Source organism: Spermophilus citellus (genome assembly GCF_964194105.1).
Source record: "Spermophilus citellus genome assembly, chromosome: 3".
Taxonomy (NCBI): domain Eukaryota; kingdom Metazoa; phylum Chordata; class Mammalia; order Rodentia; family Sciuridae; genus Spermophilus; species Spermophilus citellus.
Window position 1 is genome coordinate 271,060 of NC_138184.1, and position 25,100 is coordinate 296,159.

The 25,100-nt window shown below is 65.0% G+C and overlaps 1 protein-coding gene across 1 annotated transcript in view; it reads right to left on the reverse strand.

Annotated features, from left to right (window-relative positions):
• Window positions 1–1,702: 1,702 nt before the first annotated feature.
• Window positions 1,703–25,100, reverse strand: part of CIMAP1D (CIMAP1 family member D) — a gene marked incomplete at both ends in the record, with an annotated part of 44,303 nt that continues 20,905 nt past the window's right edge. Inside the window, 3 exons of the mRNA XM_081286854.1 lie at window positions 1,703–2,187; window positions 3,389–3,502; window positions 5,405–5,512. Of these exons, the coding sequence (XP_081142980.1) occupies window positions 1,703–2,187; window positions 3,389–3,502; window positions 5,405–5,512 (707 nt within the window). The remainder of the gene's footprint in view (window positions 2,188–3,388; window positions 3,503–5,404; window positions 5,513–25,100) is intronic.

A 25,100-nucleotide genomic window follows, 5' to 3' on the forward strand; every position in this document is an offset into this window, starting at 1 on the left:
CCGCGCTAGGAGGTACAGCTGGGAGAGGCGTAAGAAATCACCTTTGGACTGATGGGGAAACTGAGGCCTCGAGAGAGGCAGTGGCTGCATCAAAGTTGAAAAGAACCCCTCTCCTAAGGTCAGCCCTCACTCTCTCCACTGATCTGTTTTCGAATGAAGAAACAGGTCTGGGGAGGGAAGGGGCGTGCCCCATGGCACACCGCGGAGGCTCTGCCCGGCTGTGCTGGGGCTCCAGGGTTCTGAGATGGAGCCCTCCGGCAGTCTCTCCCTGGACGCAGTTTCCCAGGACTGTAAACCCAGAGCGTGGACTGAAGGGTCACTCCTCTTATTTCTGAAGAGCGCTGTCCCGCCTCAGCGCATGCAACTCCGGCCTTGGCCTCCCAGGCCCCCAGTCCCAGCCTCATTGACCCTGGGAGCAGGGCCCACCGCGTTCAAACCCCAGGAGTTCCGCAGCCCCCTGGCCTTGATCCTGACATTATTGAAAACAAAGGGGGGGGGGCGGATGCAGCAGGTGGACAAGGAGGGGCACAACCCAGAACTGACCCATAAACGCAAGCGATGGGGTCACAGCCGCTGCCCCGCGGAATGGGAGGGCGGTGCGGCCACGATTGGCCCGGGACTTTTGAGTGACCACCACGGCCCTGGTGTGTCTGCGCTGCCAGGAGCTGCGCCTTGGTGGGAGAAAGCGGTGGGAACACATTGCCCAGCCAGGGACACACCTGTGGGATTGGGTGGTGCTTACCCTGGACAGGGGGTGGAGAGGATCCGAGTGCCAGACCTGAATTAGGGTCTCTCTGAGCAGGCAAGGTTTGTAGGTACTGGGCCTGGCCTGTTAGCCCAGGATGTGGTGGTCAGATGACATCACCACTGTTGACTGTCCCTAGTAAAGAGTGGCATGAATGGAACCCAGTGGTTAGGGTTCGAATCCTGCATCATCCTGACATTGGGTCCATAGGGTACCGTTGATGCATGAACAGGCCCCCAACTCTAAAGCCTAGGTGACATTTCATCAAGACCATCAGCAGTGCACAGCTACTGATAGCAGGTGTTGGAAGACACACATCTTTAAACCAGATTCCACATTCCCTCTCCCAGGAACCCTGCCTGCCTCCCCAGCTCAAAACCTCCACCTCTGGCCTCCCCCAGCCTGAGTCCTATCTGCCCCCACCTGCAGGGGGCTGGAGAGCTGTGGGACTGGCCCTGGAGAGGAGTGTTCTGCGGCAGGAACAGATGCTACATGACCTGGTGTGCATGAGGCTGACATTATTGATAAGGAGTTCTAAAGGGTACAGTGGGGAGGGCAGGTACCTCAGGGTTGCCCCAACCCACATTCAGTGGCCACACGATCATGAGAAGCAGGGAAGAGCCCAGATTTGGCAGACACCAGAGCTGTGTCAGGGATCCAGATCCTAGTGGGGCCAGACACCAAGTTCTAGGGCACAGGCTCCATCTCCAGCTAGCCTGGCATAACCGTGACAGAAGAAACTGGGTCACTAGGAGGAGACTGGCCCTCACGCTGTTTGGAGCCACAGGCCATGGCCCCCCGGGACAGTGGGTCATATAACCTAGAAGGACCTCAGACAACATGGAATAGGGTTAGGGAGAGACTCCTGCCTGCTGCCCTGGCTTCTCTGAGAGCCACATCTGCCCCCACCCACTCAGCTACTCAGGAAACGGGGGTGGACATGGGGGGTATGCCCTGTTAGGGTGTGAAGTCTGCAGCCATGGTGACAGCCCGCTTAGAGTGACGGATGCCTATGGTGTACACTGGGGCCCTGGCTTTGTTCACAGTGACCTGCTCCGGGCTGTGGGTGCCAGGGCCAGGTGCCTCCTCCAGCAAGCGCAGGGCACGGGGCCGCCCCAGCATGGTGAATGCTGGCCATCGCTGACGGTAGGTGTTGGGGTTTGGGCTGTCATACTGGCCAGGGCCTGGTGTATCAGCAGGGTCCTGTGGGGGGCGGGCAGGGCGGGTGCGGCCGACCACGGTGTAACTTGGGCTCCTGGGCTTGGTGAAGATCTGTGAGCCCCAGAGGGGTGGCATGGTGTAGGCATTAGGGGCGGGAACTGGGGTGTCCAGGGGTCTCTGGTAGAGGCGGGAGCCCAGCGTGAAAGCTGGGGGGTTCCGCTGGCGCAGAGGGGGCACTTTCTCTGGGCTGTAGGACCCAGGGCCTGGTGTCACCTCCAGACCTGTGAGAGTAGAAACACAGGGTTGGTGCAAGACAGAGGCCTGGCCTGCTGGACACTCGGCGTGGCCCCCACTGCCCACTAGCATCCTGAGACTCAAGCACAGTCCTGCAGCCCCAAATGCCTGTTTCTCAAGCACAGGCCTTTGGCAGGCTCGGCCCATCTGGCCTTCTGTTTGCCATCCCTTCTCCCAAGGGTACATCTCACCCCCCAGCCAGAACTGCAGTCCAGCCCTTCTGCTGCCCTCCCTATCCCCTCTTATGGACAGAGCCCTCACATCCTCTGGTTTAGGATGTGCACTGGTCCCCAGGCTGAAAGAGGCCCAGAAGTCTCCCCCAACTTGGATCCTCCTCTCCCTAGTTCTGGCCACTCTGAGGCAGGATGGCCCCCACCTAGGTTTTAGTCCACCAACACACTGGGATCTTGTGAAGTACACATGTGATTTAGGGGTGGGTGGGTGGTCAGGAAGCAGGGGATTGGTGGTGGGCCTGAAAATGTGAAGATGGGTTGACGGGTTGATGGGTGAGTGGAAGGAAGGAAAGACTCTTGGATGGATGGGTGGGAGGGTGGATGGTGGGGGGGTGGAGGAGTATGTGGGTGCATGGATGGTGGATAGTGGGTAGGTGGATGGTAGATGGGATGAGGTGGGTGAATGGACCGTGAGTGGATGGTTAGGTAGGTGGATGGTAGGTGGGGAGATGGGTAGGTGAAGGGATGGATAGGTTGGATGGGTCAGTGAGTGGGTGAATGGGTCAGTGGATGGATGGAAGATGGACAGATGGTGGGTGGATGGGTAGGTGGGTAAGTAGGTGGGTGGGTGATGGGTGGATGGGTAGGTGGGTGGGTAGGAGGGTGGATGGTGGGTGGATGGGTAGGTGGGTGGATATACTTGTGGTATGAGAGGGAAGGCAACTGTGTGGACAATGAGGCCATAGTCCCGGGGTGTACGGGTGCGAGCCAGCTGATGGCCAGGAAGGGACCTGAGCGGTGTACCAGAGCACTGCAGCTGCTGGCCTCTGGTGCCCTCACATGCCATGTGCATAGGCCATGGCGACCCTGGTCCCCTCACATCCAGGTCCTCTCAGGCCTGGTGGGCACTGGAGGTGTGACCCCCTGTGCAAGTCTCTTGGTCTGTTCTAAGGACTCTGAGGATGAGGGCTGAGGCCCTCAGGACAGCCCCATGGGCAGTGCTGGGCACACTCACCCCGAGACTTTCCACGACCCTGCATGGAGTAAGCAGGGGTGCAGCTACGGCCAAAGCGAGTTACTTTCGGGTCCAGGAAGTAGACAGGCCCTGGGCTGGCATCCTGCGGAGGAGCTGAGGAAAGGCGTCCAGAGTCCTGAGGGAGCCTCACACCCACAGCACCCTGACTGCCCAACACACGGCCCTGTTGTGGGGAGCCCGTGGCCCTGAGCTGGTGGCAGGCCTCTGCTCTGACCACCAGACCACAGCCAAGCCCCCCTGCCGCCCTCGGGCCTGGAGCCAGAGCCAGGAGGCCTGGCTGGCGCTGGTGCTGGCTCCTGGCTTGTGGGCACACCTGCCGTGCCCAGAGCCCAGGGCCTTGTCCAGTCCCAGCAGAGCCACTCAGGGGATAGGGTCCTTGGGAAAAGGCTTGGCCACCGGTTCATCCATGTTGATAGGGTCCACGCACGTGGCCCAGTGCCCCGTCTCAGTGCATGGAGCAGTTCTGCCATCACCGAGCCCACTCTGCGTGCATGACGAGTCAGCCTCCATGCCGCTCCTGCTGGATCCACTCAGGAGAAGAGAAGCAACCCACATCCCGGTCTCATGCTGGCCTGGGAGAGCCCACAGGCTGGGTGCAACCCCATGGGCAGCATGCACCCACACTAGTGGCACGGCCCTGCAGGAAGGGCCGGCACTCACTGGTTCCTCACCCACCCCGAGGCTGTGGAGGGACGCCGAGGCCCTGGGCCTCTGGAGTGGCCAGACTGGGTGTCACCCCGCTCCTCCCCACACCAGGGTGCATAGGTGGTGCCCAGCCCGCCGGTGTCCAGATCCTAGTCAGTCTCATGCTCCTCCCCCAGGCCTGGCCACAGGCCCGTCTCCCTCCCACTCTCACCCTCCCCTCAGAGGCATGGCTATCACCTTCATTTGTCAGAACACGTGCTCTCTGGCCGCCCTGCGTAGAGTCGGAGGGTCCTACCTCTCCTCCTCAGGCTCTGGACCCCCATCCTTGGGGACTCTGTGCTACGGGTTCCACCTGGAGTTTCTTCCCCTCCTGGGGGCGCCACTGAGCTCCTAGTCCCCCTACAAAGCCCTGCTGTCTCCACCACTCAGCTTTTGCCCTGAGCCTCAGCCAAAGCTCTGCCATCCCCTCTGCCCCACACTGGGCAGTGTCCCTCCCTCCCTCCCAGGATGTGTTCTCAGCCGGGGATCAGAACCTGGGAACCCAGGTCTGCCAGGTCCTCACCCAGCCTGGCCTCATCCTCCGCCAACACAGATGCCAACAGATGCCTGTGTTGTCTCCGGGGCCAGGCAGCTCTGGGGCCTCTGGTTTAGGATGTGCACTGGTCCCCAGGCTGAAAGAGGCCCAGAAGTTTCCACCAAGCAGTGGACCAGCCACCCCGCCCCAACCTCCTGCCAGCCAGGGGCCTCAGCAACCCTGGGCATGGGTGTGGTGGGCGGAGTGAAGCTGGTGTGAGGCTCAGGCTGGTTGCATGGGGTGCTGGGGCCAAGCTAGAGGCCAGGTGCCTCTGGGCCCCACAGGGTTTGCTACCCTGGGAACAATGTGCTCAGCACCCACAGGCAAAGCCCTGCTTCTACAGAGCACCTCCGGGATGCTAGTACCCTTGTGTCTTCTGGGTGCATCTGCAGTGCTGGGGATGGAGCCCAGGCCCGCTGGACCAATCACACCCCAGCTGCATGGCTAACATTTAACAGAGGATCCATTAAGCAAGTCGCCTGAAGTCAAGGAGCAAGGAATTGCAAAAGGGAGAAGGTGAGCACAGCTCTTAACAGCCTATAGGCTTCTCCTCCTCCCCTCTCTTAATCTGGAAGAAAACAGGACCAGAGAGGGTTGTAGCTTGCCTGAGGGTACACAGCCAATGGGAGATGGAGCAGGGTGTGATCAGCCCTGCTGCTTCCCACCTCATCAGTTGGGGGACTGAATGTATGGGGCAAAAAGGCCCAAAATGCTACTGGGGAACTCTGGAGGCTTGGCCAACCCCAGAACACCATGCGCTCGCCAGCTGGCCTTACCTCTGCTGGGCCTCCGGGCCAGTGAGTAGGCAGGACTGGCCACCCTGGTGCAGTCATGGTTGACGTAGCCAACTGTAGATGGCAGGTTGTACAAGCCTGGCCCAGAGCCTGCAACCCAACCCACAGGTCTCAGCCTGGTGGGAGCACCCGAGGCAGGGGAAGGAGCCCTGGCCCACCTCCTCAGTCCCACCCAGGTGGGAGAGGGAAGCAAGAGGCAGCCCACTTAGGACAGGACCATGCCCACATTGTGAGTCAAACATGAATCACAAGAGTGGGAAGACGGGAGCCCAAGCTGCCTCTGCCTGTGCCCACAGGGAGGTGCCAGGCCCAGGACTGCCATAGGGTGAGCTGGGTCGGGCCCAGGACGCTGGTGCAGGGGGCACAAGGGCCAGGATGCTGGCAAAGGGGGAGCCAGGGTCAGGACACTGGCACAGGGGAGCTGGGGAGTCAGGACACTGGCACAGGGGAGCTGGGGAGTCAGGACACGGGCACAGGGGAGCTGGGGAGTCAGGACACTGGCACGGGGGAGCTGTGGAGTCAGGACACTGGCACAGGGGAGCTGGGGAGTCAGCACACTGGCACAGGGGAGCTGGGGAGTCAGGACACTGGCACAGGGGAGCTGGGGATCAGGACACTGGCACAGGGGAGCTGGGGAGTCAGGACACTGGCACAGGGGAGCTGGGGAGTCAGGACACTGGCACAGGGGAGCTGGGGAGTCAGGACACTGGCACAGGGGAGCTGGGGAGTCAGGACACGGGCACAGGGGAGCTGGGGAGTCAGGACACTGGCACAGGGGAGCTGGGGAGTCAGGACACTGGCACAGGGGAGCTGGGGAGTCAGGACACTGGCACAGGGGAGCTGGGGATCAGGACACTGGCACAGGGGAGCTGGGGAGTCAGCACACTGGCACAGGGGAGCTGGGGAGTCAGGACACTGGCACAGGGGAGCTGGGGGGTCAGGACACTGGCACAGGGGAGCTGGGGGGTCAGCACACTGGCACAGGGGAGCTGGGGAGTCAGGACACTGGCACAGGGGAGCTGGGGAGTCAGGACACTGGCACAGGGGAGCTGGGGGGTCAGGACACTGGCACAGGGGAGCTGGGGGGTCAGCGCACTGGCACAGGGGAGCTGGGGAGTCAGGACACTGGCACAGGGGAGCTGGGGAGTCAGGACACTGGCACAGGGGAGCTGGGGAGTCAGGACACTGGCACGGGGGAGCTGGGGAGTCAGGACACTGGCACGGGGGAGCTGGGGAGTCAGGACACTGGCACAGGGGAGCTGGGGAGTCAGCACACTGGCACAGGGGAGCTGGGGAGTCAGCACACTGGCACAGGGGAGCTGGGGAGTCAGGACACTGGCACAGGGGAGCTAGGGAGTCAGGACACTGGCACAGGGGAGCTGGGGAGTCAGCGCACTGGCACAGGGGAGCTGGGGAGTCAGGACACTGGCACAGGGGAGCTGGGGAGTCAGGACACTGGCACAGGGGAGCTGGGGAGTCAGGACACTGGCACAGGGGAGCTGGGGAGTCAGCACACTGGCACAGGGGAGCTGGGGAGTCAGGACACTGTCACAGGGGAGCTGGGGTGTCAGGACACTGTCACAGGGGAGCTGGGGAGTCAGGACACTGGCACAGGGGAGCTGGGGAGTCAGGACACTGGCACAGGGGAGCTGGGGAGTCAGGACACTGACACAGGGGAGCTGGGGAGTCAGGACACTGGCACAGGGGAGCTGGGGAGTCAGGACACTGGCACAGGGGAGCTGGGGAGTCAGGAGACTGGCACAGGGGAGCTGGGGAGTCAGCGCACTGGCACAGGGGAGCTGAGGAGTCAGCGCACTGGCACAGGGGAGCTGGGGAGTCAGCGCACTGGCACAGGGGAGCTGGGGGTCAGCGCACTGGCACAGGGGAGCTGGGGGGTCAGTACACTGGCACAGGGGAGCTGGGGAGTCAGGACACTGGCAGAGGGGAGCTGGGGAGTCAGGACACTGGCAGAGGGGAGCTGGGGAGTCAGGACACTGGCAGAGGGGAGCTGGAATCAGGACACTGGCAGAGGGGAGCTGGGGAGTCAGGACACTGGCACAGGGGAGCTGGGGAGTCAGGACACTGGCACAGGGGAGCTGGGGAGTCAGGACACTGGCAGAGGGGAGCTGGGGAGTCAGGACACTGGCAGAGGGGAGCTGGAATCAGGACACTGGCAGAGGGGAGCTGGGGAGTCAGGACACTGGCACAGGGGAGCTGGGGAGTCAGGACACTGGCACAGGGGAGCTGGGGAGTCAGGACACTGGCAGAGGGGAGCTGGAATCAGGACACTGGCAGAGGGGAGCTGGGGAGTCAGGACACTGGCAGAGGGGAGCTGGGGAGTCAGGACACTGGCACAGGGGAGCTGGGGAGTCAGGACACTGGCACAGGGGAGCTGGGGAGTCAGGACACTGGCACAGGGGAGCTGGGGAGTCAGCACACAGGCACAGGGGAGCTGGGGAGTCAGCACACTGGCACAGGGGAGCTGGGGAGTCAGCACACAGGCACAGGGGAGCTGGGGAGTCAGGACACTGGCACAGGGGAGCTGGGGAGTCAGGACACTGACACAGGGGAGCTGGGGAGTCAGGACACTGGCACAGGGGAGCTGGGGAGTCAGGACACTGGCACAGGGGAGCTGGGGAGTCAGGACACTGACACAGGGGAGCTGGGGAGTCAGGACACTGGCACAGGGGAGCTGGGGGGTCAGCACACTGGCACAGGGGAGCTGGGGAGTCAGCACACTGGCACAGGGGAGCTGGGGGGTCAGCACACTGGCACAGGGGAGCTGGGGAGTCAGCACACTGGCACAGGGGAGCTGGGGAGTCAGCACACTGGCACAGGGGAGCTGGGGAGTCAGCACACTGGCACAGGGGAGCTGGGGAGTCAGCACACTGGCACAGGGGAGCTGGGGAGTCAGCACACTGGCACAGGGGAGCTGTGGAGTCAGCACACAGGCACAGGGGAGCTGGGGAGTCAGGACACTGGCACAGGGGAGCTGGGGAGTCAGGACACTGACACAGGGGAGCTGGGGAGTCAGGACACTGGCACAGGGGAGCTGGGGAGTCAGGACACTGGCACAGGGGAGCTGGGGAGTCAGGACACTGGCACAGGGGAGCTGGGGAGTCAGGACACTGGCACAGGGGAGCTGGGGAGTCAGGACACTGGCACAGGGGAGCTGGGGAGTCAGCGCACTGGCACAGGGGAGCTGGGGAGTCAGCGCACTGGCACAGGGGAGCTGGGGATCAGGACACTGGCACAGGGGAGCTGGGGATCAGGACACTGGCACAGGGGAGCTGGGGAGTCAGTACACTGGCACAGGGGAGCTGGGGGGTCAGGACACTGGCACAGGGGAGCTGGGGAGTCAGGACACTGGCACAGGGGAGCTGGGGAGTCAGGACACTGGCACAGGGGAGCTGGGGAGTCAGCACACTGGCACAGGGGAGCTGGGGAGTCAGGACACTGGCACAGGGGAGCTGGGGAGTCAGCGCACTGGCACAGGGGAGCTGGGGGGTCAGCGCACTGGCACAGGGGAGCTGGGGGGTCAGTACACTGGCACATGGGAGCTGGGAAGTCAGGACACTGGCACAGGGGAGCTGGGGAGTCAGGACACTGGCACAGGGGAGCTGGGGTCAGCACACTGGCACAGGGGAGCTGGGGAGTCAGGACACTGGCACAGGAGAGCTGGGGAGTCAGGACACTGGCACAGGAGAGCTGGGGAGTCAGCACACTGGCACAGGGGAGCTGGGGAGTCAGGACACTGGCACAGGAGAGCTGGGGAGTCAGGACACTGGCACAGGAGAGCTGGGGAGTCAGGACACTGGCACAGGGGAGCTGGGGAGTCAGGACACTGGCACTGGGGAGCTGGGGAGTCAGCACACTGGCACAGGGGAGCTGGGGAGTCAGGACACTGGCACAGGGGAGCTGGGGAGTCAGCACACTGGCACAGGGGAGCTGGGGAGTCAGGACACTGGCACAGGAGAGCTGGGGAGTCAGGACACTGGCACAGGAGAGCTGGGGAGTCAGCACACTGGCACAGGGGAGCTGGGGAGTCAGGACACTGGCAGAGGGGAGCTGGGGAGTCAGGACACTGGCAGAGGGGAGCTGGGGAGTCAGGACACTGGCACAGGGGAGCTGGGGAGTCAGGACACTGGCACAGGGGAGCTGGGGAGTCAGGACACTGGCACAGGAGAGCTGGGGAGTCAGCACACTGGCACAGGGGAGCTGGGGAGTCAGGACACTGGCACAGGGGAGCTGGGGAGTCAGGACACTGGCACAGGAGAGCTGGGGAGTCAGCACACTGGCACAGGGGAGCTGGGGAGTCAGGACACTGGCACAGGAGAGCTGGGGAGTCAGGACACTGGCACAGGGGAGCTGGGGAGTCAGGACACTGGCACAGGGGAGCTGGAATCAGGACACTGGCAGAGGGGAGCTGGGGAGTCAGGACACTGGCAGAGGGGAGCTGGGGAGTCAGGACACTGGCACAGGGGAGCTGGGGAGTCAGCACACTGGCACGGGGGAGCTGGGGAGTCAGCGCACTGGCACAGGGGAGCTGGGGAGTCAGGACACTGGCACAGGGGAGCTGGGGAGTCAGGACACTGGCACAGGGGAGCTGGGGAGTCAGGACACTGGCACAGGGGAGCTGGGGAGTCAGCACACTGGCACAGGGGAGCTGGGAATCAGGACACTGGCACAGTGGAGATGGGGAGTCAGGACACTGGCACAGGAGAGCTGGGGAGTCAGGACACTGGCACAGGGGAGCTGGGGAGTCAGGACACTGGCACAGGGGAGCTGGGGAGTCAGGACACTGGCACAGGGGAGCTGGGGAGTCAGGACACTGGCACAGGGGAGCTGGGGAGTCAGGACACTGGCACAGGGGAGCTGGGGAGTCAGGACACTGACACAGGGGAGCTGGGGAGTCAGGACACTGACACAGGGGAGCTGGGGAGTCAGGACACTGGCACAGGGGAGCTGGGGAGTCAGCACACTGGCACAGGGGAGCTGGGGAGTCAGGACACTGGCACAGGGGAGCTGGGGAGTCAGGACACTGGCACAGGGGAGCTGGGGAGTCAGGACACTGGCACAGGGGAGCTGGGGAGTCAGGACACTGGCACAGGGGAGCTGGGGAGTCAGGACACTGGCACAGGGGAGCTGGGGAGTCAGGACACTGGCACAGGGGAGCTGGGGAGTCAGCACACTGGCACAGGGGAGCTGGGGAGTCAGGACACTGGCACAGTGGAGCTGGGGAGTCAGGACACTGGCACAGGAGAGCTGGGGAGTCAGGACACTGGCACAGGGGAGCTGGGGAGTCAGGACACTTGCACGGGGGGAGCTGGGGAGTCAGGACACTGGCACAGGGGAGCTGGGGAGTCAGCGCACTGGCTCAGGGGAGCTGGGGAGTCAGCACACTGGCTCAGGGGAGCTGGGGAGTCAGGACACTGGCACAGGGGAGCTGGGGAGTCAGCGCACTGGAACAGGGGAGCTGGGGAGTCAGGACACTGGCACAGGGGAGCTGGGGAGTCAGGACACTGGCACAGGGGAGCTGGGGAGTCAGCACACTGGCTCAGGGGAGCTGGGGAGTCAGGACACTGGCACAGGGGAGCTGGGGAGTCAGCGCACTGGCACAGGGGAGCTGGGGAGTCAGGAGACTGGCACAGGGGAGCTGGGGAGTCAGGACACTGGCACAGGGGAGCTGGGGAGTCAGGAGACTGGCACAGGGGAGCTGGGGAGTCAGCACACTGGCACAGGGGAGCTGGGGAGTCAGGAGACTGGCACAGGGGAGCTGGGGAGTCAGGAGACTGGCACAGGGGAGCTGGGGAGTCAGGAGACTGGCACAGGGGAGCTGGGGAGTCAGGACACTGGCACAGGGGAGCTGGGGAGTCAGGACACTGGCACAGGGGAGCTGGGGAGTCAGGACACTGGTACAGGGGAGCTGGGGAGTCAGGACACTGGTACAGGGGAGCTGGGGAGTCAGGACACTGGCACAGGGGAGCTGGGGAGTCAGGACACTGGCACAGGGGAGCTGGGGAGTCAGGACACTGGCACAGGGGAGCTGGGGAGTCAGCACACTGGCACAGGGGAGCTGGGGTTTCAGGACACTGGCACTGGGGAGCTGGGGAGTCAGCACACTGGCACAGGGGAGCTGGGGTGTCAGCACACTGGCACAGGGGAGCTGGGGTGTCAGGACACTGGCACAGGGGAGCTGGGGAGTCAGGACACTGGCACAGGGGAGCTGGGGAGTCAGGACACTGGCACAGGGGAGCTGGGGAGTCAGGACACTGGTACAGGGGAGCTGGGGAGTCAGGACACTGGCACAGGGGAGCTGGGGAGTCAGGACACTGGCACAGGAAAGCTGGGGAGTCAGGACACTGGCACAGGGGAGCTGGGGATTCAGCACACTGTCACAGGGGAGCTGGGGAGTCAGCACACTGGCACAGGGGAGCTGGGGAGTCAGCACACTGGCACAGGGGAGCTGGGGAGTCAGGACACTGGCACAGGGGAGCTGGGGAGTCAGGACACTGGCACAGGGGAGCTGGGGAGTCAGGACACTGGCACAGGGGAGCTGGGGAGTCAGGACACTGGCACAGGAGAGCTGGGGAGTCAGGACACTGGCACAGGGGAGCTGGGGAGTCAGGACACTGGCACAGGGGAGCTGGGGAGTCAGGACACTGGCACAGGGGAGCTGGGGAGTCAGGACACTGGCACAGGAGAGCTGGGGAGTCAGCACACTGGCACAGGGGAGCTGGGGAGTCAGGACACTGGCACAGGGGAGCTGGGGAGTCAGGACACTGGCACAGGGGAGCTGGGGAGTCAGGACACTGGCACAGGGGAGCTGGGGAGTCAGCACACTGGCACAGGGGAGCTGGGGAGTCAGGACACTGGCACAGGGGAGCTCGGGAGTCAGGACACTGGCACAGGGGAGCTGGGGAGTCAGGACACTGGCACAGGGGAGCTGGGGAGTCAGGACACTGGCACAGGGGAGCTGGGGAGTCAGGACACTGGCACAGGGGAGCTGGGGAGTCAGGACACTGGCACAGGGGAGCTGGGGAGTCAGCACACTGGCACAGGGGAGCTGGGGAGTCAGGACACTGGCACAGGGGAGCTGGGGAGTCAGGACACTGGCACAGGAGAGCTGGGGAGTCAGGACACTGGCACAGGGGAGCTGGGGAGTCAGGACTCTGGCACGGGGGGAGCTGGGGAGTCAGGACACTGGCACAGGGGAGCTGGGGAGTCAGCGCACTGGCTCAGGGGAGCTGGGGAGTCAGCACACTGGCTCAGGGGAGCTGGGGAGTCAGGAGACTGGCACAGGGGAGCTGGGGAGTCAGCGCACTGGCACAGGGGAGCTGGGGAGTCAGGACACTGGCACAGGGGAGCTGGGGAGTCAGGACACTGGCACAGGGGAGCTGGGGAGTCAGCACACTGGCTCAGGGGAGCTGGGGAGTCAGGACACTGGCACAGGGGAGCTGGGGAGTCAGCGCACTGGCACAGGGGAGCTGGGGAGTCAGGACACTGGCACAGGGGAGCTGGGGAGTCAGGACACTGGCACAGGGGAGCTGGGGAGTCAGGAGACTGGCACAGGGGAGCTGGGGAGTCAGCACACTGGCACAGGGGAGCTGGGGAGTCAGGAGACTGGCACAGGGGAGCAGGGGAGTCAGGAGACTGGCACAGGGGAGCTGGGGAGTCAGGAGACTGGCACAGGGGAGCTGGGGAGTCAGGACACTGGCACAGGGGAGCTGGGGAGTCAGGACACTGGCACAGGGGAGCTGGGGAGTCAGGACACTGGTACAGGGGAGCTGGGGAGTCAGGACACTGGTACAGGGGAGCTGGGGAGTCAGGACACTGGCACAGGGGAGCTGGGGAGTCAGGACACTGGCACAGGGGAGCTGGGGAGTCAGGACACTGGCACAGGGGAGCTGGGGAGTCAGCACACTGGCACAGGGGAGCTGGGGTGTCAGGACACTGGCACTAGGGAGCTGGGGAGTCAGCACACTGGCACAGGGGAGCTGGGGTGTCAGCACACTGGCACAGGGGAGCTGGGGTGTCAGCACACTGGCACAGGGGAGCTGGGGAGTCAGCTCACTGGCACAGGGGAGCTGGGGAGTCAGGACACTGGCACAGGGGAGCTGGGGAGTCAGGACACTGGTACAGGGGAGCTGGGGAGTCAGGACACTGGCACAGGGGAGCTGGGGAGTCAGGACACTGGCACAGGAAAGCTGGGGAGTCAGGACACTGGCACAGGGGAGCTGGGGATTCAGCACACTGTCACAGGGGAGCTGGGGAGTCAGCACACTGGCACAGGGGAGCTGGGGAGTCAGCACACTGGCACAGGGGAGCTGGGGAGTCAGGACACTGGCACAGGGGAGCTGGGGAGTCAGGACACTGGCACAGGGGAGCTGGGGAGTCAGGACACTGGCACAGGGGAGCTGGGGAGTCAGGACACTGGCACAGGGGAGCTGGGGAGTCAGCACACTGGCACAGGGGAGCTGGGGAGTCAGGACACTGGCACAGGGGAGCTGGGGAGTCAGGACACTGGCACAGGAGAGCTGGGGAGTCAGGACACTGGCACAGGGGAGCTGGGGAGTCAGGACACTGGCACAGGGGAGCTGGGGAGTCAGCACACTGGCACAGGGGAGCTGGGGAGTCAGCACACTGGCACAGGGGAGCTGGGGTGTCAGGACACTGGCACAGGGGAGCTGGGGAGTCAGGACACTGGCACAGGGGAGCTGGGGAGTCAGGACACTGGCACAGGGGAGCTGGGGAGTCAGGACACTGGCACAGGGGAGCTGGGGAGTCAGGACACTGGCACAGGGGAGCTGGGGAGTCAGGACACGGGCACAGGGGAGCTGGGGAGTCAGGACACTGGCACAGGGGAGCTGGGGAGTCAGGACACTGGCACAGGGGAGCTCGGGAGTCAGGACACGGGCACAGGGGAGCTGGGGAGTCAGGACACGGGCACAGGGGAGCTGGGGAGTCAGGACACGGGCACAGGGGAGCTGGGGAGTCAGGACACTGGCACAGGGGAGCTGGGGAGTCAGGACACTGGCACAGGGGAGCTGGGGAGTCAGGACACTGGCACAGGGGAGCTGGGGAGTCAGGACACGGGCACAGGGGAGCTGGGGAGTCAGCACACTCGCACAGGGGAGCTGGGGAGTCAGGACACTGGCACAGGGGAGCTGGGGAGTCAGCACACTGGCACAGGGGAGCTGTGGTGTCAGGACACTGGCACAGGGGAGCTGGGGAGTCAGCACACTGGCACAGGGGAGCTGGGGTCAGGACACTGGCACAGGGGAGCTGGGGAGTCAGCACACTGGCACAGGGGAGCTGGGGAGTCAGGACACTGGCACAGGGGAGCTGGGGAGTCAGGACACTGGCACAGGGGAGCTGGGGGGTCAGGACACTGGCACAGGGGAGCTGGGGAGTCAGCACACTGGCACAGGGGAGCTGGGGAGTCAGGACACTGGCACAGGGGAGCTGGGGTCAGGACACTGGCACAGGGGAGCTGGGGTGTCAGGACACTGGCACAGGGGAGCTGGGGAGTCAGCACACTGGCACAGGGGAGCTGGGGAGTCAGCACACTGGCACAGGGGAGCTGGGGAGTCAGGACACTGGCACAGGGGAGCTGGGGAGTCAGCACACTGGCACAGGGGAGCTGGGGAGTCAGGACACTGGCACAGGGGAGCTGGGGAGTCAGGACACTGGCACAGGGGAGCTGGGGAATCAGGACACTGGCACAGGGGAGCTGGGGAGTCAGGACACTGGCACAGGGGAGCTGGGGTCAGGACACTGGCAAAGGGGAGCTGGGGAGTCAGCACACTGGCACAGGGGAGCTGGGGAGTCAGGACACTGGCACAGGGGAGCTGGGGAGTCAGGACACTGGCACAGGGGAGCTGGGGAGTCAGGACACTGGCACAGGGGAGCTGGGGAGTCAGCACACTGGCACAGGGGAGCTGGGGAGTCAGGACACTGGCACAGGGGAGCTGGGGAGTCAGCACACTGGCACAGGGGAGCTGGGGTCAGCACACTGACACAGGGGAGCTGGGGAGTCAGGACACTGGCACAGGGGAGCTGGGGAGTCAGGACACTGGCACAGGGGAGCTGGGGAGTCAGCACACTGGCACAGGGGAGCTGGGGAGTCAGGACACTGGCACAGGGGAGCTGGGGTCAGGACACTGACACAGGGGAGCTGGGGAGTCAGCACACTGGCACAGGGGAGCTGGGGAGTCAGGACACTGGCACAGGGGAGCTGGGGAGTCAGGACACTGGCACAGGGGAGCTGGGGAGTCAGGACACTGGCACAGGGGAGCTGGGGAGTCAGGACACTGGCACAGGGGAGCTGGGGAGTCAGGACACTGGCACAGGGGAGCTGGGGAGTCAGGACACTGGCACAGGGGAGCTGGGGAGTCAGGACACTGGCACAGGGGAGCTGGGGAGTCAGGACACTGGCACAGGGGAGCTGGGGAGTCAGGACACTGGCACAGGGGAGCTGGGGAGTCAGGACACTGGCACAGGGGAGCTGGGGAGTCAGGACACTGGCACAGGGGAGCTGGGGAGTCAGGACACTGGCACAGGGGAGCTGGGGAGTCAGCACACTGGCACAGGGGAGCTGGGAGTCAGCACACTGGCACAGGGGAGCTGGGGAGTCAGGACACTGGCACAGGGGAGCTGGGGAGTCAGGACACTGGCACAGGGGAGCTGGGGAGTCAGCACACTGGCACAGGGGAGCTGGGGAGTCAGGACACTGACACAGGGGAGCTGGGGAGTCAGGACACTGGCACAGGGGAGCTGGGGAGTCAGGACACTGGCACAGGGGAGCTGGGGAGTCAGGACACAGGCACAGGGGAGCTGGGGAGTCAGGACACTGGCACAGGGGAGCTGGGGAGTCAGGACACTGGCACAGGGGAGCTGGGGAGTCAGCACACTGGCACAGGGGAGCTGGGGAGTCAGGACACTGGCACAGGGGAGCTGGGGAGTCAGCACACTGGCACAGGGGAGCTGGGGAGTCAGGACACTGACACAGGGGAGATGGGGAGTCAGCACACTGGCACAGGGGAGCTGGGGAGTCAGGACACTGGCACAGAGGAGCTGGGGAGTCAGCACACTGGCACAGGGGAGCTGGGGAGTCAGGACACTGGCACAGGGGAGCTGGGGAGTCAGGACACTGGCACAGGGGAGCTGGGGAGTCAGGACACTGGCACAGGGGAGCTGGGGAGTCAGGACACTGGCACAGGGGAGCTGGGGAGTCAGGACACTGGCACAGGGGAGCTGGGGAGTCAGGACACTGGCACAGGGGAGCTGGGGAGTCAGCACACTGGCACAGGGGAGCTGGGGAGTCAGGACACTGGCACAGTGGAGCTGGGGAGTCAGGACACTGGGACAGGAGAGCTGGGGAGTCAGGACACTGGCACAGGGGAGCTGGGGAGTCAGGACACTGGCACGGGGGGAGCTGGGGAGTCAGGACACTGGCACAGGGGAGCTGGGGAGTCAGCGCACTGGCTCAGGGGAGCTGGGGAGTCAGCACACTGGCTCAGGGGAGCTGGGGAGTCAGGACACTGGCACAGGGGAGCTGGGGAGTCAGCGCACTGGCACAGGGGAGCTGGGGAGTCAGGACACTGGCACAGGGGAGCTGGGGAGTCAGGACACTGGCACAGGGGAGCTGGGGAGTCAGCACACTGGCTCAGGGGAGCTGGGGAGTCAGGACACTGGCACAGGGGAGCTGGGGAGTCAGCGCACTGGCATAGGGGAGCTGGGGAGACAGGACACTGGCACAGGGGAGCTGGGGAGTCAGGACACTGGCACAGGGGAGCTGGGGAGTCAGGAGACTGGCACAGGGGAGCTGGGGAGTCAGCACACTGGCACAGGGGAGCTGGGGAGTCAGGAGACTGGCAGAGGGGAGCTGGGGAGTCAGGAGACTGGCACAGGGGAGCTGGGGAGTCAGGAGACTGGCACAGGGGAGCTGGGGAGTCAGGACACTGGCACAGGGGAGCTGGGGAGTCAGGACACTGGCACAGGGGAGCTGGGGAGTCAGGACACTGGTACAGGGGAGCTGGGGAGTCAGGACACTGGTACAGGGGAGCTAGGGAGTCAGGACACTGGCACAGGGGAGCTGGGGAGTCAGGAGACTGGCACAGGGGAGCTGGGGAGTCAGGACACTGGCACAGGGGAGCTGGGGAGTCAGCACACTGGCACAGGGGAGCTGGGGTGTCAGGACACTGGCACTGGGGAGCTGGGGAGTCAGCACACTGGCACAGGGGAGCTGGGGTGTCAGCACACTGGCACAGGGGAGCTGGGGTGTCAGCACACTGGCACAGGGGAGCTGGGGAGTCAGCGCACTGGCACAGGGGAGCTGGGGAGTCAGGACACTGGCACAGGGGAGCTGGGGAGTCAGGACACTGGTACAGGGGAGCTGGGGAGTCAGCACACTGGCACAGGGGAGCTGGGGAGTCAGGACACTGGCACAGGAAAGCTGGGGAGTCAGGACACTGGCACAGGGGATCTGGGGAGTCAGCACACTGTCACAGGGGAGCTGGGGAGTCAGCACACTGGCACAGGGGAGCTGGGGAGTCAGGACACTGGCACAGGGGAGCTGGGGAGTCAGGACACTGGCACAGGGGAGCTGGGGAGTCAGGACACTGGCACAGGGGAGCTGGGGAGTCAGGACACTGGCACAGGGGAGCTGGGGAGTCAGGACACTGGCACAGGGGAGCTGGGGAGTCAGCACACTGGCACAGGGGAGCTGGGGAGTCAGGACACTGGCACAGGGGAGCTGGGGAGTCAGGACACTGGCACAGGAGAGCTGGGGAGTCAGGACACTGGCACAGGGGAGCTGGGGAGTCAGGACACTGGCACAGGGGAGCTGGGGAGTCAGGACACTGGCACAGGGGAGCTGGGGAGTCAGGACACTGGCACAGGAGAGCTGGGGAGTCAGCACACTGGCACAGGGGAGCTGGGGAGTCAGGACACTGGCACAGGGGAGCTGGGGAGTCAGGACACTGGCACAGGGGAGCTGGGGAGTCAGGACACTGGCACAGGGGAGCTGGGGAGTCAGCACACTGGCACAGGGGAGCTGGGGAGTCAGGACACTGGCACAGGGGAGCTCGGGAGTCAGGACACTGGCACAGGGGAGCTGGGGAGTCAGGACACTGGCACAGGGGAGCTGGGGAGTCAGGACACTGGCACAGGGGAGCTGGGGAGTCAGGACACTGGCACAGGGGAGCTGGGGAGTCAGGACACTGGCACAGGGGAGCTGGGGAGTCAGCACACTGGCACAGGGGAGCTGGGGAGTCAGGACACTGGCACAGTGGAGCTGGGGAGTCAGGACACTGGCACAGGAGAGCTGGGGAGTCAGGACACAGGCACAGGGGAGCTGGGGAGTCAGGACACTGGCACGGGGGGAGCTGGGGAGTCAGGACACTGGCACAGGGGAGCTGGGGAGTCAGCGCACTGGCTCAGGGGAGCTGGGGAGTCAGCACACTGGCTCAGGGGAGCTGGGGAGTCAGGACACTGGCACAGGGGAGCTGGGGAGTCAGCGCACTGGCACAGGGGAGCTGGGGAGTCAGGACACTGGCACAGGGGAGCTGGGGAGTCAGGACACTGGCACAGGGGAGCTGGGGAGTCAGCACACTGGCTCAGGGGAGCTGGGGAGTCAGGACACTGGCACAGGGGAGCTGGGGAGTCAGCGCACTGGCACAGGGGAGCTGGGGAGTCAGGACACTGGCACAGGGGAGCTGGGGAGTCAGGACACTGGCACAGGGGAGCTGGGGAGTCAGGAGACTGGCACAGGGGAGCTGGGGAGTCAGCACACTGGCACAGGGGAGCTGGGGAGTCAGGAGACTGGCACAGGGGAGCTGGGGAGTCAGGAGACTGGCACAGGGGAGCTGGGGAGTCAGGAGACTGGCACAGGGGAGCTGGGGAGTCAGGACACTGGCACAGGGGAGCTGGGGAGTCAGGACACTGGCACAGGGGAGCTGGGGAGTCAGGACACTGGTACAGGGGAGCTGGGGAGTCAGGACACTGGTACAGGGGAGCTGGGGAGTCAGGACACTGGCACAGGGTAGCTGGGGAGTCAGGACACTGGCACAGGGGAGCTGGGGAGTCAGGACACTGGCACAGGGGAGCTGGGGAGTCAGCACACTGGCACAGGGGAGCTGGGGTGTCAGGACACTGCCACTGGGGAGCTGGGGAGTCAGGAGACTGGCACAGGGGAGCTGGGGTGTCAGCACACTGGCACAGGGGAGCTGGGGTGTCAGCACACTGGCACAGGAGAGCTGGGGAGTCAGCGCACTGGCACAGGGGAGCTGGGGAGTCAGGACACTGGCACAGGGGAGCTGGGGAGTCAGGACACTGGCACAGGGGAGCTGGGGAGTCAGGACACAGGCACAGGGGAGCTGGGGAGTCAGGACAATGGCACAGGAAAGCTGGGGAGTCAGGACACTGGCACAGGGGAGCTGGGGATTCAGCACACTGTCACAGGGGAGCTGGGGAGTCAGCACACTGGCACAGGGGAGCTGGGGAGTCAGCACACTGGCACAGGGGAGCTGGGGAGTCAGGACACTGGCACAGGGGAGCTGGGGAGTCAGGACACTGGCACAGGGGAGCTGGGGAGTCAGGACACTGGCACAGGGGAGCTGGGGAGTCAGGACACTGGCACAGGGGAGCTGGGGAGTCAGCACACTGGCACAGGGGAGTTGGGGAGTCAGGACACTGGCACAGGGGAGCTGGGGAGTCAGGACACTGGCACAGTGGAGCTGGGGAGTCAGGACACTGGCACAGGAGAGCTGGGGAGTCAGGACACTGGCACAGGGGAGCTGGGGAGTCAGGACACTGGCACGGGGGGAGCTGGGGAGTCAGGACACTGGCACAGGGGAGCTGGGGAGTCAGCGCACTGGCTCAGGGGAGCTGGGGAGTCAGCACACTGGCTCAGGGGAGCTGGGGAGTCAGGACACTGGCACAGGGGAGCTGGGGAGTCAGCGCACTGGCACAGGGGAGCTGGGGAGTCAGGACACTGGCACAGGGGAGCTGGGGAGTCAGGACACTGGCACAGGGGAGCTGGGGAGTCAGCACACTGGCTCAGGGGAGCTGGGGAGTCAGGACACTGGCACAGGGGAGCTGGGGAGTCAGCGCACTGGCACAGGGGAGCTGGGGAGTCAGGACACTGGCACAGGGGAGCTGGGGAGTCAGGACACTGGCACAGGGGAGCTGGGGAGTCAGGAGACTGGCACAGGGGAGCTGGGGAGTCAGCACACTGGCACAGGGGAGCTGGGGAGTCAGGAGACTGGCACAGGGGAGCTGGGGAGTCAGGAGACTGGCACAGGGGAGCTGGGGAGTCTGGAGACTGGCACAGGGGAGCTGGGGAGTCAGGACACTGGCACAGGGGAGCTGGGGAGTCAGGACACTGGCACAGGGGAGCTGGGGAGTCAGGACACTGGTACAGGGGAGCTGGGGAGTCAGGACACTGGTACAGGGGAGCTGGGGAGTCAGGACACTGGCACAGGGGAGCTGGGGAGTCAGGACACTGGCACAGGGGAGCTGGGGAGTCAGGACACTGGCACAGGGGAGCTGGGGAGTCAGCACACTGGCACAGGGGAGCTGGGGTGTCAGGACACTGGCACTGGGGAGCTGGGGAGTCAGCACACTGGCACAGGGGAGCTGGGGTGTCAGCACACTGGCACAGGGGAGCTGGGGTGTCAGCACACTGTCACAGGGGAGCTGGGGAGTCAGCGCACTGGCACAGGGGAGCTGGGGAGTCAGGACACTGGCACAGGGGAGCTGGGGAGTCAGGACACTGGTACAGGGGAGCTGGGGAGTCAGCACACTGGCACAGGGGAGCTGGGGAGTCAGGACACTGGCACAGGAAAGCTGGGGAGTCAGGACACTGGCACAGGGGATCTGGGGAGTCAGCACACTGTCACAGGGGAGCTGGGGAGTCAGCACACTGGCACAGGGGAGCTGGGGAGTCAGGACACTGGCACAGGGGAGCTGGGGAGTCAGGACACTGGCACAGGGGAGCTGGGGAGTCAGGACACTGGCACAGGGGAGCTGGGGAGTCAGGACACTGGCACAGAAGAGCTGGGGAGTCAGGACACTGGCACAGGGGAGCTGGGGAGTCAGCACACTGGCACAGGGGAGCTGGGGAGTCAGGACACTGGCACAGGGGAGCTGGGGAGTCAGGACACTGGCACAGGAGAGCTGGGGAGTCAGGACACTGGCACAGGGGAGCTGGGGAGTCAGGACACTGGCACAGGGGAGCTGGGGAGTCAGGACACTGGCACAGGGGAGCTGGGGAGTCAGGACACTGGCACAGGAGAGCTGGGGAGTCAGCACACTGGCACAGGGGAGCTGGGGAGTCAGGACACTGGCACAGGGGAGCTGGGGAGTCAGGACACTGGCACAGGGGAGCTGGGGAGTCAGGACACTGGCACAGGGGAGCTGGGGAGTCAGCACACTGGCACAGGGGAGCTGGGGAGTCAGGACACTGGCACAGGGGAGCTCGGGAGTCAGGACACTGGCACAGGGGAGCTGGGGAGTCAGGACACTGGCACAGGGGAGCTGGGGAGTCAGGACACTGGCACAGGGGAGCTGGGGAGTCAGGACACTGGCACAGGGGAGCTGGGGAGTCAGGACACTGGCACAGGGGAGCTGGGGAGTCAGCACACTGGCACAGGGGAGCTGGGGAGTCAGCACACTGGCACAGTGGAGCTGGGGAGTCAGGACACTGGCACAGGAGAGCTGGGGAGTCAGGACACTGGCACAGGGGAGCTGGGGAGTCAGGACACTGGCACAGGGGAGCTGGGGAGTCAGCGCACTGGCTCAGGGGAGCTGGGGAGTCAGCACACTGGCTCAGGGGAGCTGGGGAGTCAGGACACTGGCACAGGGGAGCTGGGGAGTCAGCGCACTGGCTCAGGGGAGCTGGGGAGTCAGCACACTGGCTCAGGGGAGCTGGGGAGTCAGGACACTGGCACAGGGGAGCTGGGGAGTCAGCGCACTGGCCCAGGGGAGCTGGGGAGTCAGGACACTGGCACAGGGGAGCTGGGGAGTCAGGACACTGGCACAGGGGAGCTGGGGAGTCAGCACACTGGCTCAGGGGAGCTGGGGAGTCAGGACACTGGCACAGGGGAGCTGGGGAGTCAGCGCACTGGCACAGGGGAGCTGGGGAGTCAGGACACTGGCACAGGGGAGCTGGGGAGTCAGGACACTGGCACAGGGGAGCTGGGGAGTCAGGAGACTGGCACAGGGGAGCTGGGGAGTCAGCACACTGGCACAGGGGAGCTGGGGAGTCAGGAGACTGGCACAGGGGAGCTGGGGAGTCAGGAGACTGGCACAGGGGAGCTGGGGAGTCAGGAGACTGGCACAGGGGAGCTGGGGAGTCAGGACACTGGCACAGGGGAGCTGGGGAGTCAGGACACTGGCACAGGGGAGCTGGGGAGTCAGGACACTGGTACAGGGGAGCTGGGGAGTCAGGACACTGGTACAGGGGAGCTGGGGAGTCAGGACACTGGCACAGGGTAGCTGGGGAGTCAGGACACTGGCACAGGGGAGCTGGGGAGTCAGGACACTGGCACAGGGGAGCTGGGGAATCAGCACACTGGCACAGGGGAGCTGGGGTGTCAGGACACTGCCACTGGGGAGCTGGGGAGTCAGCACACTGGCACAGGGGAGCTGGGGTGTCAGCACACTGGCACAGGGGAGCTGGGGTGTCAGCACACTGGCACAGGGGAGCTGGGGAGTCAGCGCACTGGCACAGGGGAGCTGGGGAGTCAGGACACTGGCACAGGGGAGCTGGGGAGTCAGGACACTGGTACAGGGGAGCTGGGGACTCAGGACACTGGCACAGGGGAGCTGGGGAGTCAGGACACTGGCACAGGAAAGCTGGGGAGTCAGGACACTGGAACAGGGGAGCTGGGGATTCAGCACACTGTCACAGGGGAGCTGGGGAGTCAGCACACTGGCACAGGGGAGCTGGGGAGTCAGCACACTGGCACAGGGGAGCTGGGGAGTCAGGACACTGGCACAGGGGAGCTGGGGAGTCAGGACACTGGCACAGGGGAGCTGGGGAGTCAGGACACTGGCACAGGGGAGCTGGGGAGTCAGGACACTGGCACAGGGGAGCTGAGGAGTCAGCACACTGGCACAGGGGAGCTGGGGAGTCAGGACACTGGCACAGGGGAGCTGGGGAGTCAGGACACTGGCACAGGAGAGCTGGGGAGTCAGGACACTGGCACAGGGGAGCTGGGGAGTCAGGACACTGGCACAGGGGAGCTGGGGAGTCAGGACACTGGCACAGGGGAGCTGGGGAGTCAGGACACTGGCACAGGAGAGCTGGGGAGTCAGCACACTGGCACAGGGGAGCTGGGGATTCAGGACACTGGCACAGGGGAGCTGTGGAGTCAGGACACTGGCACAGGGGAGCTGGGGAGTCAGGATACTGGCACAGGGGAGCTGGGGAGTCAGCACACTGGCACAGGGGAGCTGGGGAGTCAGGACACTGGCACAGGGGAGCTCGGGAGTCAGGACACTGGCACAGGGGAGCTGGGGAGTCAGGACACTGGCACAGGGGAGCTGGGGAGTCAGGACACTGGCACAGGGGAGCTGGGGAGTCAGCGCACTGGCACAGGGGAGCTGGAGAGTCAGGACTCTGGCACAGGGGAGCTGGGGAGTCAGGACACTGGTACAGGGGAGCTGGGGAGTCAGCGCACTGGCACAGGGGAGCTGGGGTGTCAGGACACTGGCACAGGAGAGCTGGGGAGTCAGCACACTGGCACAGGGGAGCTGGGGAGTCAGGACACTGGCACAGGAGAGCTGGGGAGTCAGGACACTGGCACAGGGGAGCTGGGGAGTCAGGACACTGGCACAGGGGAGCTGGAATCAGGACACTGGCAGAGGGGAGCTGGGGAGTCAGGACACTGGCAGAGGGGAGCTGGGGAGTCAGGACACTGGCACAGGGGAGCTGGGGAGTCAGGACACTGGCACAGGGGAGCTGGGGAGTCAGGACACTGGCACAGGGGAGCTGGGGAGTCAGGACACTGGCACAGGGGAGCTGGGGAGTCAGGACACTGGCACAGGGGAGCTGGGGAGTCAGGACACTGGCACAGGGGAGCTGGGGAGTCAGGACACTGGCACAGGGGAGCTGGGGAGTCAGGACACTGGCACAGGGGAGCTGGGGAGTCAGCACACTGGCTCAGGGGAGCTGGGGAGTCAGGACACTGGCACAGGGGAGCTGGGGAGTCAGCGCACTGGCACAGGGGAGCTGGGGAGTCAGGACACTGGCACAGGGGAGCTGGGGAGTCAGGACACTGGCACAGGGGAGCTGGGGAGTCAGGAGACTGGCACAGGGGAGCTGGGGATTCAGCACACTGGCACAGGGGAGCTGGGGAGTCAGGACACTGGCACAGGGGAGCTTGGGAGTCAGGACACTGGCACAGGGGAGCTGGGGAGTCAGCACACTGGCACAGGGGAGCTGGGGAGTCAGGACACTGGCACAGTGGAGCTGGGGAGTCAGGACACTGGCACAGGAGAGCTGGGGAGTCAGGACACTGGCACAGGGGAGCTGGGGAGTCAGGACACTGGCACGGGGGTAGCTGGGGAGTCAGGACACTGGCACAGGGGAGCTGGGGAGTCAGCGCACTGGCTCAGGGGAGCTGGGGAGTCAGCACACTGGCTCAGGGGAGCTGGGGAGTCAGGACACTGG